Genomic DNA, 17,782 nt, shown 5'->3' with positions numbered 1-17,782 from the left:
TTCAAATTCTTACAAATTGACCTATAGGTGGGAAATAATTCTAGTTAAAATTACAGTAAATCTCCTTATGCATATGTGGGCATGTGTGTATATTGGGGGATGGGATTATAAAAGTGATTCTAAAGTTCAACTGAAGAAGAAATAGGCCCCAATCATCAAGAACATTTTCTACGAATATTGAGGGAGAAGCTGTTAGCAAACATAAAAATCTTATTATAAGCTAAAGTAATTGAAATAGTTTAATATGCATACAAAAATCAAATTGATTATAGTAGCCTAGAAACCTATCCTAAAATATAAGAACTTAATATATAACAAATTGCTTACTGAATCCAGTAGGGAGAGAAAGGATTATCCAAAATATGATGCCGGAACAACTGGGTAAATATTTTGTAGGGAAAAAAGTACTTTTCACCATATATTATCCACTCAAATAAATTCCACTGGAATAAAAGTGAAGACTTAAAGGCTTAAATGTAACAAATAAAACTTTAAGAAAATAGAAGTGAATTATAATTTACTCTTACAATGATAAATTACAAAGAAATAATTGATATAGTAGATTACATATGAATTTAAAACTTCTCATGCAAAAATAAACACCATAAACAAAACTTAAAAGTAAATAAAAACAATAAACTATGAAACATATTTGCAGCAGAACAACAAATGGTTAATGTCCTTAACATAAAAATAGTTTATACAAATCAATTACTATTACTAAAATTATAATAGCAAAATGGGAGAGTAAACAATATGAATGAACAATTCACAGAAAAAGAAATAATGATGGATAATATACACATGAAAAAATTTTCACCCACAGTAAAGAAATGCAATTTAAGAAAAGAAACAATTGGGAATTCCCTGGTGGCCCAATGGTTAGGACCTGCTATGGCCTGACTTAAATCCCTGGTCAGGAACTAAGATCGCACATGCAGCATGGCGTAACCAAAGAAAATAAAATGAAAGAAATGGATTGTACTACATCCAGTGTTAGAGGGAGTGTTCATTTGTATAACTTTCTAAAACAGTTTGGTAATATATATCAATAATCTTCCAAAAGTCCTTTTAATTGACCTATAATTTCACTTATTATTTGTCATTATTAGTTATGTTTTATGTGTAATAGTGTGTATATGTCAATCCCAATTTCCCGATTTATCCCTCCTCCCCTTACCCCTGGCAAAGCTGTAAGTTTGTTTTCTACATCTGTGACTCTATTTCTGTTTTGTAGATAGGTTCATTTGCACTCTTTTTTTTAGATTCTTCATATAAGTGATATCATATGATGTGTCTGTCTGTCTGACTTACTTCACTCAGTATGACACACGCACACAGACACGTGTTCAAAATGGACTTCTTCCTCTTGATCTCTAGATTGTGTATTTATAGACTTTGTAATTTTTTTAAAAAATCCTATTTTTGAAAGAAATACAAGAAAGAAAGGCATCATAATATTAAAAGTAATTAAATGGATAGTATAATTACAAGAGGTTTATATATATTCACATTTTTCAGTATTTCTAGTGGTTGGACTATCCATGTTTTATATTTTATTTGATATGCCTGTAATTATCATGGAAGTAAAATTCAGGAAATTTTGTTACCTAATTTCATATAAGTTTTTTAAATCAAAATTTCAGATGCAAAATGTAACAGGAAAACAAACTGAACCCTCATTCATTATACCTGGAGGTTTTTAATGTTAATTATATGATGTCACAAATTAATCATATGTAGAATATTCCCTTTCAACAAATACTAGCTATTTATAGAATGAAACACAAGTCCTGAAATAAGTTCAAGATATTTAAAAAATAAAGAAGCAGTACATTCATGACACAGTATCCAGGGACTTCTTTTATGGACTTTGGGCATTCATCAGTGGATGTCACTTAGCTTCATTTGTGAAGTTCGTAAAACTGCACCACTTAAATAGACTTTCTTCACTGTTTCTTTGGAATTTCTTTTCCCTTGGAACTCTGTCTCCCATTATATAGTTTTTTTCATTTTCAAATTATCTGAGCTTCACTTTTGAAATGCTTGGTAATCGTTTCTTCCATTAATTCTATGAGACTATATACTCTCCAGTTTTTTCATGCTTTGTGTTCTTCTTACCTTTCTCAGGGTTTTAAACTTTTAGCCTAACAACTCTAGGCTCAGTTCCAAGGCTCAGTTCTTGGTCTAATGCTCTTAACTTTCTGTATTTACATTCTCAGGGAACAGATCCTTTTTTAGAGTGTTAAGTACCATCATAAACATGGCTTACTTCTAGGAACCTAACTTCTTACTTTTTCTCTAGTTTGGTACCTCTCTTCATCTTAGAACTATTTTGCCCAACTTGGAATCAAATGCCAAAAGTAGAACTCATCTTTTCCCTTATGCTAGCATCCATTTCCATTTTCTCTTTCATTGCTCATCACATCAGCATCTTGGCCCTCAAAACTATTAACCCCAAGCTCTTTTCTCACCATCATTCTCATTAGGAATTTTACTCAAACTAACCATAAAGTAGATAGCCCTTTGTTGAAATACATTTTACATGAGTAATTATTACAATTTGTTTGAAAATTCTCCTGTTGAAATGACTGGAAGTGGAAAACTTGCTTTTTTAAAAAATCTTTTGCCCACACTTTGCATCATGTGGGATCTTATTAATATTTCCCTGGCCAGGGATCAAACCCATGCCTCCTGCATGGAGGTCCCACTGGACCACTAGGGAAGTGCCCCAAATATGCTGATTTTTCTCTCTTCTATCCACACTATTACATAAACAGAGCTCTGATGCTGCGTTCCATAAATAGGAATTCATTTTTTCAGTTATGTGCATATTTCTATTTAGAAGCCTAAATCTATAATCCTGGGAAAGAGAAAGAAGTTTTAACATTATCTCCATGCATTAAAAAAAATGAATGCATATCAAAGATTTGATTTAAATCATTAAGGGGGCAAGGCAGATATTACAGCAGGTTCAGAGTATCTTCTTACATTTTTATTTGTAACAAACTGACCTCTAAGAATTTGCATTCTTTTTTTTAAAGAACAGTACCCATTAATTTATACAAATTCTGTTATTGTGTAGTCCTTTTCTCACTTTTCCTGGAAACATTTTCTTCTTCTTAGAAAAAAGTATATCTTTGTATCTCAGGTTTACCTGTTTTGTAATGAGGTCTTAACTAACTTGGGAAGGAAAATTAGGAGAAATCAGTCATACTGTTTTTCTTAACTAAATGTTTGAAAGTGGAAGTGTTAGTCATTCAGTGGTGTCCAATTCTTTGCGACCTCTTTGCCAGCCTTCCCTGTCCTTCACTATCTTTTGGAGTTTGCTCAAATTCATGTCCATTGAGTCAATGATGCCTTCCAACCATCTCATCCTTTGTTGCCCCTTTCTCCTCCTCCCCTCACTCCTTCCCAGCATCAGGGTCTTTTCTATGAGTCAGCTCTTTGCATCAGGTGGCCAAAGTATTGCAGCTTCAGCATCAGTCCTTCCAATGAATATTCAGGGTTGATTTCCTTTAGGATTGACTGGTTGGATCTCCTTGCAGTCGAAGGGACTCTCAAGAGTCTTCTCCAACACCACAGTTCAAAAGGATCAATTCTTTGGTGCTCAGCCTTCTTTATGGTCCAACTCTCACATCTGTACATGACTACTGGAAAAACCATAGCTTTGACTATACGGACCTTTATTGGCAAAGTAATGTCTTTGCTTTTCAATGCACTAAGTTTGTCATTGCTTTTCTTCCAAGGAGCAAGTGTCTTAATTTCATGGCTGCAGTCACCATCTGCAGTGATTTTGGAGCCCAAGAAAATAAAGTCTGTTACTGTTTCCATTATTTCCCCATCTATTTGCCATGAAGTGATAGGACCAGATGCCATGATCTTAGTTTTTTGACTGCTGAGTTTTAAGCCAGCATTTTCACTCTCCTCTTTCACCTTCATCAAGTGACTCTTTAGTTCTTCTTCACTTTCTGCCATTTAGGGTGGTGTCATCTGCATATCTGAGGTTATTGATATTTCTCCCTGCAATCTTGATTCCAGCTTGAGCTTCATCCAGCTTAGCATTTCACATGATGTACTCTGCATATAAGTCAAATAAGCAGGGTGATAATACACAGCCTTGACGTACTCCTTTCCCAATTTTGAACCAGTTTGTTGTTCCATGTCTGGTTCTAACTGTTGCTTCTTGACCTGCATACAGATTTCTCAGGAGGCAGGTAAGGTGATCTGGTATTCCCCTCTCTTTAAGAATTTTCCACAGTTTTTTATGATCCTAACAGTCAAAGGATTTAGCATAGTCAATGAAGCAGAGTTAGGTGTTTCTCTGGAATTCTTTTGCTTTTTCAATGATCCAACGGATGTTGGCAATTTGATTTCTGGTTCCTCTGCCTTTTCTCAATCCAGCTTGTACATCTGGAAGTTCTCAGTTTATGTATTGTTGAAGTCTCACTTGAAGGATTTTGACATTACCTTGCTAGCTTGTGAAATGAGCACAATTGTGTGGCAGTCTGAACATTCTTTGGCATTGCCCTTCCTTGTGATTGGGCATATATATGTGCATACACATAAGGGGCATGTGTGTGTGTGTGTGTGTGTGTGTGTATGTGTACACATACAAACACATAAATGATATGTGTTCTGAGATAAGCATAGTACTAGATGACTGGAAATAATGAGCTTCTGTAGAGGCTAGGATAGACAAAAACTTTTTAATTGTACTTTTATCACTGGAAAGAAGTAGTTAAGACAGTTTACTTGGTGTTCACGCATCAGATTCTTACTATAGGGGACAGGGCTCCCCTGGTGGCTCAGAATCTGTCTGCAATGCAAGAGACCTAGGTTTGATCCCTGGCTTGGGAAAATCCCCTGGAGAAGGAAATGGCTACCCTCTCCTGTATTCTTGCCTGGGAAATCCAATGGACAAAGGAGCCTGGCGGGGTACAGTCTGTGGGGTCACAAGAGTAAGACATGCCTTAGTGATTAAACCACTACCATGCATCAGATTCTTACTGTAGACAGGACACTGTGCTGAGTCCTGGGCTAGGGGTGGGGAGAATATGATACAGGTTTGTGCATTTTATAGTTTTTTTCCTTTAAAAGGAGGTTATGTATGATTGGCAAAAGAAAGTTCATAAAATGCTAAGTAGAAGATGTTGCATAAACATTATAAAATAACCATGATTGGAAGTTCAACAAAGGATGCAGATGATACAGTTAAGGTCAATCCTTTTTTGAACATCATTGGCTAAAAGCTTAATTTTAAAGGATGGGTGAGATCTAGATATAAAATACTAGAGATGAAGTTAGATTCTTAAACAATTTTGCTGTTCACTAATTTTAAATGTAGACAAAATAATACTGATTACCTCAATTGATGGAATACAGAAAACTAGGTTTTTAGTTTCAGATTTGCCATTAATTCACTGTGTGATCTTGGACGGTCAAGACTTTTAAGAGTAAGAGAGGATCTTTAAACTTTTCAGCCAGTTGTTTCCTTACCTAGTTAACCCCTCAGTGCTCTGATATTTTCAGCTATAAAATGGAAATAGTTATTTCCCTAATTTCACTGGTTACTAGGATATGAAATTATCATAAATTTTCAGTGTCATCACAATTATTTTTCAGATGACTGAACTAGGCTGGCCTATTCAAGAAATACATTAAAAAATTTGTTGTTATACCCAAATTTTTACTTACTATTTACAGATTGAAAACTGTAACTATGCAGTGGAACTTGGAAAGAATAAGGCCAAATTCTCCTTGGTTGGCATTGCTGGGCAGGACTTAAATGAAGGGAATTCAACACTTACTCTGGCATTGGTGTGGCAGCTAATGAGAAGGTAAAGACTGACTTGTTTGTGGCATCACTATCAGTTTCCTTCAACAAGTCATTCTGAAGTAAAATTTTAGCTACTTTTGTAGAATAGCAAACACAGAAGAAATATACAGTGCAAAATATATTGTTAATGATTTGTTGTTGACAATAAATATTTTATAAATTATACTTTGTTTTGAAAGTGACTCAATCTCTAGAAACACAATTATTCTTATTTAATGCCTCTGAAAAATTGCTTAGTAAAGAGTTGTTTTAATTTTTTAATATGCCAGATAGTAGTTTTTGTTTCTGATTACTGAACTCTGTGACTTTGGAATCTACTAAATGCAAATACCAGAGTAAAATTAGAAATATTTATTAGAATTGAAATATTTCTTAAATATTCACCTAAATATTGATATAAATGATGTAAGAGTAAATTTCACCACTTTCAGCCTTAAATATATATCTTTTCTGTTACAGGTACACACTGAATGTGTTATCGGATCTTGGAGAGGGTGAAAAAGTAAATGATGCAATTATCATTGAATGGGTCAATCAGACTCTTAAAAGTGCAAACAAAAATACTTTCATTTCCAGCTTCAAGGTAATCAAAATCTATTTTAAGATTTGGGAGGGATAAGAAATTACGTTTAGGAAAGAATTTTTATTGGGGATTACACTGACTTACGTTTTGTTAAAACACCCGGTTGGTGAGCTTAGGCATGCTGATTATTTGGCATGTGTAAACCAGAAATATTTAATTTGAAATCATATATTTTGACTGGTTATCCTATTGAATATAAATGCAGGTTAATATTATTGGACTCTAGTAATATAATGTTCAAGAAGAAACTGAGCCAAAAATCCAATCATCAAAGGAAAAAGAAAGATAAATAGCTATTGTTCATATAGGACTAATGTTTTGTGCTCCCTAGCAGCAGTCTCAGAATTGTATTGACATCATTTCCAAGGCATAACAGAGCCAGCCAAACTGATTCAAGTGGGAATTGAGAAAACTGGTAGGAAAAAAAATAAAATCTTGTCATCTGGCTTCATAATGGCACTTAACACTCACTTCCGAGCATTTGTGGATGATTCATAAAGCACTCAGAATGTAGCCTGCACATACATATTGTCTAATTTTCATGCATTTCCATTGTGTTTTGCTTTTGCATGCAAGCTGATAGTAGCTACAAATAAGCATGTCTGCTTGTTCACATCCATTCAGTGAGCCTTGTGTTTGTGATTTTATTATATGTGAAAAATTAGCCTTCCATTTGTATTTTTTTTAGTGACTTAAAGAGTGCAAACAGATGAAACCCTAAGCTTGCCCCAAAGTTATCTACCCATTTTTATTTTCTTCTTTGTCTTTGCTATATATGTTTGACAATATGGTAGAGCAGAAGAAATGTCAGAAATTGATAAACTCAATCTTCTGTTCTTTACCAAAAACTGAGCTGGATGTTGGCAGAGATGTTACCCAGTCCTAGTTCAACAGTGTTTCTTTCTTTTCCATCTTGTAAGGAGCTAATTACATTGAGTTTTTATTGTTGCTTATTTAAAAAGAAAAGAATTTTTAGGCCATGATTTGTCTTTATATAAAACACAACTTAAAATGTAAGGCAGGAAGGGGGATATATAAAACTCTCTAACTGACAGATACTCTTTAACATTGTTATACTGAAATTAAACATTAATTTACATTGTACATTAATTTGTGAAAAATAATAAGCATATAGATTAAAGCAAATACAATAGATAATATCTAGAAGCAAATTAATTAACATTTTTGAGGTCTTAGCTATTAAGTAACATTTTTAGGTAAAGAAAGGATGTAAGAAATTATTTCAGCTCTCAGAGTGTTTGCCATTTATTTGAAAGATAAAATTTGTATAACTGAGAAGGTAACACTACTACAGAGTAAATGTTGGATATAATACAACTAATGTTATGGGAAAATCTAATTTCCAAATGAATGGTCAGTTGAAGGGTAGATGGAGAAAGTTGGATTTTATTTGAGCATCAGAGATGCAGGCAGGATTTGAATTAATGGAGAACAAGGCTTCCCAGGTGGTGCAGTGATGAAGAATCTGCCTGCAAAGAGTTGGATGCGACCTAGCACACAGGCACCAAAGAACAAAAGGGTAATAATAAGTTAGAATGGGATCCACCTTGAATAAAAGTTAAGTCTGAGAAGGTTAGGAGAAGTAATCTGGATAGACAGAATGGTTCCTAAGGGATGTAGTGCAAGATATAGGCTGAGCCAAGACTGTGGAGGTGCCCGAGAATGGGCTCTCGTCTAATACCTGTAAATGAATTGTCTGAGGAGACACATGTGCTGACAAAGCAAGAGATTTTATTGGGAAGGGGTGCCTGGGTGGAGAGCCTCAGGGTAAAGGAAACCAGGAGGACTGCTCTGCCACGTGGCTCTTAGTCTCAGGTTTTATGGTAATTGGGTTAGTTTCTGGATTGTCTCTGGCCAGTCATTCTGACTTAGGGTCTTTCCTGGTGGTGCACACATCACTCAGCCAAGATGGATTCCAGGGAGGAGAATTCTGGGAGGTTGGTAGGACACGTGGCGTCTCCTTTTGACCTTTCCCGAATGCTTCCGGTTGGTGGTGCTTGTTAGTTCCATGTTTGTTACCAGGACATCCTGTCATAAAATAACTCATGCAAATGGTTATTGTGGTGCCTGACCAGGGTGGGTGATTTCAGTCAATGTTTCCCCTAATAGAGAAATCTAGCTGTAAAGAGGATATTGATAAGGCAAGTAAGGTAAGCAAAGTATTTTAGAAATACTGTTCTGAAGGTAGTATGATAGGAGGAAGAGTCGTGTAAGTGCAAGGAAGCTGTTGAGGCAGAACTCAATGTAATACAGACGCTGGGTAGGGGTGGGAAATGGGCACTGGGATCTGTAAGAATGGATGTGTGTCTGTGTGTGTGTTAGTCAGTCGTGTCCAACTCTTTGTGACCCCATGGACTGTAGCCCACCAGGCTCCTCTGTCCATGGAATTCTCCAGACAAGAATACTGGAGTGAGTAGCCATTCCCTTCTCCAGGGGATCTTTCTGACCTAGGGATCTAATCACGGTCTCCTGCACTGCAGGCAGATTCTTTGCTATCTAAGCCACCAGGGAAGCCCAAGAGTGGATAGTTACTTGCAAAAAAACATGTAGGATTTGGCTTCTTAACTTAGGGATGCACAGGAAGGAGAGGAGTTATTTAAATGGACAAGTTGTTTAACTTTTCTAATACTCTTTTGCTTATAAAGTTGAGAGAATTAAAAGAAACAATAATGTATTAGTATAGTGATACATAGGAATCAGTCAATGGTAATTATGATTATTGTTATTGGCTGACATACCACCTCCTTATCTTCTTGGTGAGGAAGAAAAAAATGGATGTTTGGGGCCTGGTAATACAAAGTGGGGATGTCTGAGGTACAGCTGCTTTCTAAACAGGCAGTGAGTTTAACAATCAATTTTCAACTTATTGAATTTGAGGTAATTCTCAGGAAATGAGTTGGATTAAAAGAGATATTAAAACTAGAATTACAACTTGGTGATCAGTTGAACAGAAGAGACAGTTGAAAAATGGGGGCTTCACTGATGGATCAATGGGTAAAGAACCCACCTGCAATGGAGACACAGGAGGCACAGGAGACCCGGGTTTGATTCCTGGATTGGGAAGATTCCCTGGAGGAGGAGATGGCAATCCACTCTAGTATTCTTGCCTGAAAAATCCTATGGACAGAGGAGCCCCGGGCCACAGTCCAAAGGGTCACAAAGAGTCGGACATGACTGAGTGACCAACACACACACACACACACACATTTAAGGGAGACAGCTCAAGAGAAAAGCGGACTTGAGACTATGGGTTTACTAGAACTGACGTGGTAAAAACATATTGCAAAAGTGCTTGGCATTTATATATCTTTGATAATAAAACCTTTGGACAGAATATAAATAATTAAGAAATACAGCAGTGAATGCTAAAAAATAGCTGGGCTAGGGAGGTTACTTCCAGCTTGATATGTTATATTTGAAAGCTTAAGAACCTATTAATCAAGGCAGTGCTGTACCCAGAAATTTTAGAAAAGACAAATTTACCCCTTTTAGTTGCAATGTTATGTTTCCTCACCAAGAAGATAAGGAGGTGGTATGTCAGCCAGTAACAATAATCATAATTACCATTGACTGATTCCTATGTGTCACTATAACTAACGTATTATTGTTTCTTTTAATTCTCTTAACTCTATAAGGAAAAAAGTATTCAGTTCAGTTCAGTTTAGTCGCTCAGTCGTGTCTGACTCTTTGCGACCCCATGAATTGCAGCACGCCAGGCCTCTCTGTCCATCACCAACTCCCGGAGTCTTCCCAAACCCATGTCCATCGAGTCAGTGATGCCATCCAACCATCTCATCCTCTGTCGTCCCCTTCTCCTCCTGCCCCCAATCTTACCCAGCATTAGAGTCTTTTCCAATGAGTCAACTCTTCGCATGAGGTGGCCAAAGTATTGGAGTTTCAGCTTCAACATCAGTCCTTCCAATGAACACCCAGGATTGATCTCCTTTAGGATGGATTGATTGGATCTCCTTGCAGTCCAAGGCACTCTCAAGAGTCTTCTCCAACACCACAGTTCAAAAGCATCAATTCTTCGGCGCTCAGCTTTCTTCACAGTCCAACTCTCACATCCATACATGACCACTGGAAAAACCATAGCCTTGACTAGATGGACTTTTGTTGGCAAAGTAATGTCTCTGCTTTTAAATATGCTATCTAGGTTGGCCATAACTTTCCTTCCAAGGAGTAAGCGTCTTTTAATTTCATGGCTGCAATTACCATCAGCAGTGATTTTGGAGCCTAAAAAAATAAAGTCTGACACTGTTTCCACTGTTTCCCCATCTATTTCCCATGAAGTGATGGGACCAGATGCCATGGTCTTAGTTTTCTGAACGTTGAGCTTTAAGCCAACTTTTTCACTCTCCTCTTTCACTTTCATCAAGAGGCTCTTTAGTTCTTCTTCACTTTCTGCCATAAGGGTGGTGTCATCTGCATATCTGAGGTTATTGATATTTCTCCCGGCAATCTTGATTCCAGTTTGTGTTTCTTCCAGCCCAGCGTTTCTCATGATGTACTCTGCATATAAGTTAAATAACCAGGGTGACAATATACAGCCTTGATGTACTCCTTTTCCTATTTGGAACCAGTGTGTTGTTCCATGTCCAGTTCTAACTGTTGCTTCCTGACCTGCATACAGGTTTCTCAAGAGACAGGTCAGATGGTCTGGTATTCCCATCTCTTTCAGAATTTTCCACAGTTTATTGTGATCCACAAAGTCAAAGGCTTTGGCATAGTCAATAAAGCAGAAATAGATGTTTTCCTGGAACTCTCTTGCTTTTTCGATGATCCAGCAGATATTGGCAATTTGATCTTTGGTTCCTCTGCCTTTTCTAAAACCAGCTTGAACATCTGGAAGTTCACGGTTCACGTATTGCTGAAGCCTGGCTTGGAGAATTTTGAGCATTACTTTACTAGCATGTGAGATGAGTGCAATTGTGCGGTAGTTTGAGCATTCTTTGGCATTGCCTTTCTTTGGGATTGGAACGAAAACTGACCTTTTCCAGTCCTGTGGCCACTGCTGAGTTTTCCAGATTTGTTGGCATATCGAGTGCAGCACTTTCACAGCATCATCTTTCAGGATTTGAAATAGATCAACTGGAATTCCATCACCTCCACTAGCTTTATTCGTAGTGATGCTTTCTAAGGTCCGCTTGACTTCACATTCCAGGATGTCTGGCTCTAGGTGAGTGATCACACCATCATGATCATCTGGGTCATGAAGATCTTTTTTGTACAGTTCTTCTGTGTATTCTTGCCACCTCTTCTTAATATCTTCTGCTTCTGTTAGGTCCCTACCATTTCTGTCCTTTATCGAGCCTATCTTTGCATGAAATGTTCCTTTGGTATCTCTAATTTTCTTGAAGAGATCTCTAGTCTTTCCCAATCTGTTGTTTTCCTCTATTTCTTTGCATTGATTCCTGAGGAAGGCTTTCTTATCTCTCCTTGCTATTCTTTGGAACTCTGCATTCAGATGGGAATATCTTTCCTTTTCTCTTTTGCTTTTCACTTCTCTTCTTTTCCCAGCTATTTGTAAGGCCTCCTCAGCCAGCCAGTTTGCTTTTCTGCGTTTCTTTTCCATGGGGATGGTCTTGATCCCTGTCTCCTGTACAATGTCATGAACCTCTGTCCATAGTTCATCAGGCACTCTGTCTATCAGATCTAGTCCCTTAAATCTATTTGTCACTTCTACTGTATACTCATAAGGGATTTGATCTAGGGCATACCTGAATGGACTAGTGGTTTTCCCTACTTTCTTCAATTTAAGTCTGAATTTGGCAATAAGCAGTTCATGATCTGAGCCACAGTATGCTCCCAGTCTTGTTTTTGCTGACTGTATAGAGCTTCTCCATCTTTGGCTGCAAAGAATATAATCAGTCTGATTTCAGTGTTGACCATCTGGTGATGTCCACGTGTAGAATCTTCTCTTGTGTTGTTGGAAGAGGGTGTGTGCTATTACCTGTGCGTTCTCTCGGCAAAACTCTGTTAGCCTTTGCCCTGCTTCATTCTGTACTCCAAGGCCAAATTTGCCTGTTATGCCAGGTGTTTCTTGACTTCCTACTTTTGCATTCCAGTCCCCTATAATGAAAAGGACATCTTTTTTGGGTGTTAGTTCTAGAAGGTCTTGTAGGTCTTCATAGAACCGTTCAACTTCAGCTTCTTCGGCATTACTGGTCGGGGCATAGACTTTGGTTACTGTGATACTGAACAGTTTGCCTTGGAAACGAACAGAGATCCTTCTATCGTTTTTGAGATTGCATCCAAGTACTGCCTTTCAGACTCTTTTGTTGACCATGATGGCTACTCCATTTCTTCTAAGGGATTCTTGCCCACAGTAGTAGATATAATGGTCATCTGAGTTAAATTCACCCATTCCAGTCCATCTTAGTTCACTGATACCTAGAATGTCGACGTTCACTCTTGCCATCTCCTGTTTGACCCCTTCCAATTTGCCTTGTCCACTGTCATCGAATGTTAAGCAGAATAGCTGGATCTCACATCCAGATCTAACTGCAGGTTGAAAGCCAAGCTATGGTGTTCAGGCCTGGGTTTGACACAGGCTTAGCTACTTATTAGCTGTGTGACATACTGCTTATTAATTCTGTAAATATTCAAAGCTTCTTACTCTGTGTCAGATGCTTTGCTAGGTGCTGTGGCTATAAAATGCCCTTAAAGAGCTCACTGTCCAGGAATGGAGGCAAATAAGAAACCAGGAATCACAGTATGGGGTGTTAGTAATGCTACAGAAATCAGCTGAGGAGAATAGGGAGCAGGTGAGAAGGGCCTGTGTTTTCCAGAAATCTTAACAGTTTATATTGCCATCTGGGTTACATCTTTTGATGAATAGAACTGAATTTACTTCTGGGCACATTTAGTATCTATGTAACCTTGGGAAAGTTATAAATTCCTCTATGGCTGAGTTTTCCCGTAATTAAAATGGAGGTATTAATAATACCTATCTTCTTGGTTTGTTGTCAAGCTAAATAAGTTACCACATGTAAAAATCTTGGTCATACTTGGCACATATTAACGGCTCAATAAATGGGGCTTACTACACTACACTATTGGCTCTGCTAATAATTACGGACATTATGGAGAGGTTTCTACTGAGTTTTTTTGGAATTTTGGCAACCACAACATGTTTTTCCACTTTTATTTTAAAAAATGACAGGAGGAACAATGGAATGGAATGTTCTAATAGTAATGTGTACCAAATTAAGAAATGTGTATCAGATTAACAAGTTAATAATTTTCACTATCTTGAAAATCAAGCCAAACTCTAGATAAGTTGTCTTTAAGATTCTGGCATTCTTGTTGCTTAAGTAATTTCTATATGATTAACTTAAAGAAAGTGAAAGAAAAATGATGAAAATGTATTCATATACTAAACTAAGGGTTTTACCATAACCCCTGCTCCTTTTGCAGTAAAATGTCTTTCACTGATCATATGCAAATCAGAGGAGTTGGTTGGTTTTTGTTGGTTTTTTTCTGGAAACAGTAAGATAAGGGATCCAATATAATCTTTAGAAACTTAAATTTTTCATTCAACTTAGTAAAAGTTTTTCACAAGATGAATCATAAGGGAATAGGTGAGAAAATCCTTGTTTCCTAAATCTAAGTTAAGAAATATCTAATTACCACAAAAAGGTATAAACTTTCAGCTATAAGGTGAATTGAGGGGAGGAGGAGAAGGTGGAGACAGAGGATGAGAGGGTTGGATGGCATCTCAATGGACATTATTTTTAGCAACCTCCAGGAGATAGTGAAGGACAGGGAAGCCTGGCATGCTGCAGTCCATGGGGTCTCAAAAAGTTGGACACAACTGAGCAACTGAGGAACGACAACAAAAAGACGAATAAGGTTCAAAGATCTAATGTATAACGTGGCAACTATAGTTAACACTATTTTAATATAATTGACATTGGCTGAGAGAGTAGAACTTAAACGTTTTCACACACACAATATATATACATAAGTGAGAGTGACAGATGTATTAATTAACTAGATGGGAGGAATCTTTTCACAATGTGTACGTATACCAAATAATCAAGATGTACGTTTTAGGTATCTTAGAATTTTGTCAATTTTAACTCAATAAAGCTGAAAGAAAGAACAATTTTCCCCAAACTTAAAAAACTCTCATAAGTGTGTAAATAAGTAATCAAAATATAACAAAATTAAGCCATATGTCTGTTTTTGAACCACCATAGAAATATTATATGAAAAGTAAGCACATAGAAAATTTTAGTTTATTATAGAATGACATGCATGTTACACTTTTAGAAAGTGTAATGTGTAATTAGATTCGTCTAGAAAGCTTATTAAAAATGTAGATTCCTAGCCTCATCCACAAATAACTTCTTGTTACTCTAAGCGCAGGGATTAATTTGTACTTTTAATAAGCATCTTAGATGACTTTCATGTAGGTGGTCTGCAGACTGTACATTAAGAAAACATGTGTGAGATTTTTTTGGAAATAGAAAAGATGCCCCTAAAACAGACCTGGATTACCAGCATCATAAAGGACCCTAATATCTTGCTATTTCTTCTTCACTCCAAAAAACCGATTTCATAAAATGAACATTCTAGAAAATGAAGAATATACATTTTTTTGAATAAATGTAGCAGTTCATAGATCTCAGCCCTCAAAAAGTACTCTGTATTCTTCACATACCTTCAAATTGTTTTATCAGTCATTAAGAACCACATTTGGCCAGGAACTGTACTAGATATTTTCATTTAATATTACCAAGAATCCTGTGACATTTCCATTGTAGTGATTAGGAAAAGAGTGCTTTTGGCTTCAAGTAAGAGATACTCAACTTAAGGTGAGTTAAACCAAAAGGAAAGGTACAGAATAATAGCAGAGATACAGAAGTAGGGCAGACATCAGGATTGGCTAAGCCAGTAATTGAAGAATGTCTTTCAGGTCTTTATCATCTCTGCTTTGCTATCCAAAGGGCCAGCTTCCTTCTAAAGCTGGTTTTCCTCTTATCTTCTGATAGTTGCTCGTTGTGACAAATGTTTCATGCTGTCATTTACATTCAGGAAGGGGTGTTGCTAGCTTTCCATAGCTCTTCTTGAATATAAAAATTACACCCAGATAAATCACTATAGCAATCAGATGGGATTCCTCTCTTTGACTCTTTTAGACTATTTTTTCCAACCTTTTTCATTCTTGTCGGCCTTATGAGTCTTTTAGACATTTTCTTCCTAAATTTCCGCCCCCACCAAAATTTTAATGCCATGGAGATTAGTGTATCTGTTATTTACTGTATGCTCTATACATAAAAAGAATAAGTTTATCACCTCACTCACAGAATAAATGGTCTACACTAATTCAGGGTCACCCTTGGAGCTGTGGTGGGGTTAGTTTTCCTTGAAGCACACATGCATGTGTAGGAGATATGCATTCAGGGTAAAAATGTGGGTTCTGTCAGTATGGAGAAAGTAGTGAGGAATGAGTGGACTCTGGTGAAAGCAACAGGTGCACTATTCATGCTGAGAGACAGAACAAATAATTTGTTCAAGTACTGGTAAATGGTAAAATCAATTCAGACCATGATTTCTGACTTCAATAGCAAAGTTCTATCCATTAGAATTTTGTTGTCCATTTTTAGTTGCTTTGGAGGTAACATCAAAAGTGAAGAATCTTGGGCGTTAGAGTTGGACAGTTGTATGTTCAAATACTGGTTCTGTATGGACTGGTTGTGGAATAGGTCTTTTGAGCTCTCTGACCTTCATGTTCTTCATCTTTAAAAGAGAGATTCTAATTTCTTTATTACCAGACTGTTAGGATTAAACAAACCAAACATGTAAAGCAACAAGAATAATGCCTTTGTAAATATTAGCCCCTTTTCATTATTATTTTAATTTTTCTTTCTGAAAAATATTAAGTGAAGTGTTAGGAATCCATGTTCTAAGAAAAAGAATACTACTAGAATTTGCAAAACTGTTCATTTAAATTTCATCTATTCCCTTTCAAAAGTTGTTTGTTTTTTATAGAATGGATACTGTAGTTAGCATACTTCAGGAACTGTCATATCCACAAACCTTATTATAGGTATGGTGACCATTCTCTATGCTGTAAGCTCTGCAAGGATAAAAGGAAAAGCATATTTTAAATGGTTTGTGATGTGTGTTAGTTGCAGAATAGCTGAATGTTAAGTATAATGAAAATTTTTGAATTGCTTTTACTTATATAGTTATGATCTTCCAGTCTAACATGCACCAAAGATGTTTATGAATGTTCATCTTTATTTTCTAGGACAAATCTATTAGCACTAGCTTACCTGTCTTAGATTTAATAGATGCCATTGCACCAAATGCAGTTCGTCAAGAAATGATTAAGAGAGAAGACCTTTCTGATGAGGACAAGCTGAACAATGCTAAGTAAGCCTTATGGTTTACATTAGAACATAGTGGCTCTTTCATTCTTAATCCTTACATGTGAAGTATTATGTCCTAAAAATTGACGTTTTTAAATACAACTTTTATGGGGAATGTGATTTAAAGACTCAGAAACTTAACTTTCTTGTAAAGTTAATTGTGTCAAAATATTTCATTCTTTTGTTAACATATATTAAGTGAAAACAAATACCAAGATATTTTTCTTGTCTTTTCAAGATATGCCATTTCTGTTGCTCGAAAGATTGGTGCCCGGATATACGCCTTGCCTGATGACCTTGTGGAAGTGAAACCGAAGATGGTTATGACAGTGTTTGCATGCTTAATGGGAAAAGGACTAAACAAAATAAAATAATGAAGCATTTAATATGATTTTCTGCCACATTAAACACATTGAATGTCTCACAGTTTACAAAATTCTGAAATGCAGTGGGTATAAAACCAGAGATTATTTGTATGCTCAAAATAGTTGTATAAATCATTAATGATTTTAATAGCCTGTTCATACTAGTTAGGATTTGTTGGTCTTTTTGAATAACACAATTACATTTACCAGTTGATACCGATAATAGAATATGTTTATTTTCAAGATGATACTTTATGATTATTTTCATTTCCTTGAAGTCTCCTTAAAACAAGACTAATTCATTCTTTTTCATGGTTCAAAAATGATCAATACAAAAATTTTTCTGCAGGTCCTGATGTGAAATATGTTTTGATCTTGTGTGTGTGTTGATTTTGATCATAAATGTATTCAGAATCAAAATCCAGTTTAATCCTTTTATTTTTTTCCTTCAACTATGTAAAGCAGTCCAAAACTTTAACTTTTCTGTAAATTTCTATATTGTCTAAAATTTTTAAGTGACAAGTATTGTTAACACTAAACTTTTTTTGTATAAGGACTAACTCATAAATAAACTTCAAAGTTCATTCTCTTA

General features: G+C 36.2%; 1 protein-coding gene across 6 annotated transcripts in view; it reads left to right on the top strand.

Annotated features, from left to right (window-relative positions):
• The window catches only part of PLS1 (plastin 1), a 141,268-nt gene extending 123,486 nt beyond the window's left edge, over nt 1-17,782 (top strand). For all 6 annotated transcript variants that reach the window (XM_081569565.1, XM_081569563.1, XM_081569561.1 and 3 more), the window contains 4 exons: nt 5,707-5,840; nt 6,299-6,422; nt 16,705-16,829; nt 17,064-17,782. In XM_081569565.1, coding sequence (XP_081425691.1) covers nt 5,707-5,840; nt 6,299-6,422; nt 16,705-16,829; nt 17,064-17,199 — 519 coding nt within the window. In that variant the 3' untranslated portion in view covers nt 17,200-17,782. The remainder of the gene's footprint in view (nt 1-5,706; nt 5,841-6,298; nt 6,423-16,704; nt 16,830-17,063) is intronic.

Source organism: Giraffa tippelskirchi, chromosome 2 (assembly GCF_054371585.1).
Source record: "Giraffa tippelskirchi isolate mGirTip1 chromosome 2, T2T-mGirTip1v1.2.pri, whole genome shotgun sequence".
NCBI classification, from domain to species: domain Eukaryota; kingdom Metazoa; phylum Chordata; class Mammalia; order Artiodactyla; family Giraffidae; genus Giraffa; species Giraffa tippelskirchi.
Note: the sequence above shows the minus strand (reverse complement) of the source record. Positions and strands in the feature narration are given on the sequence as shown.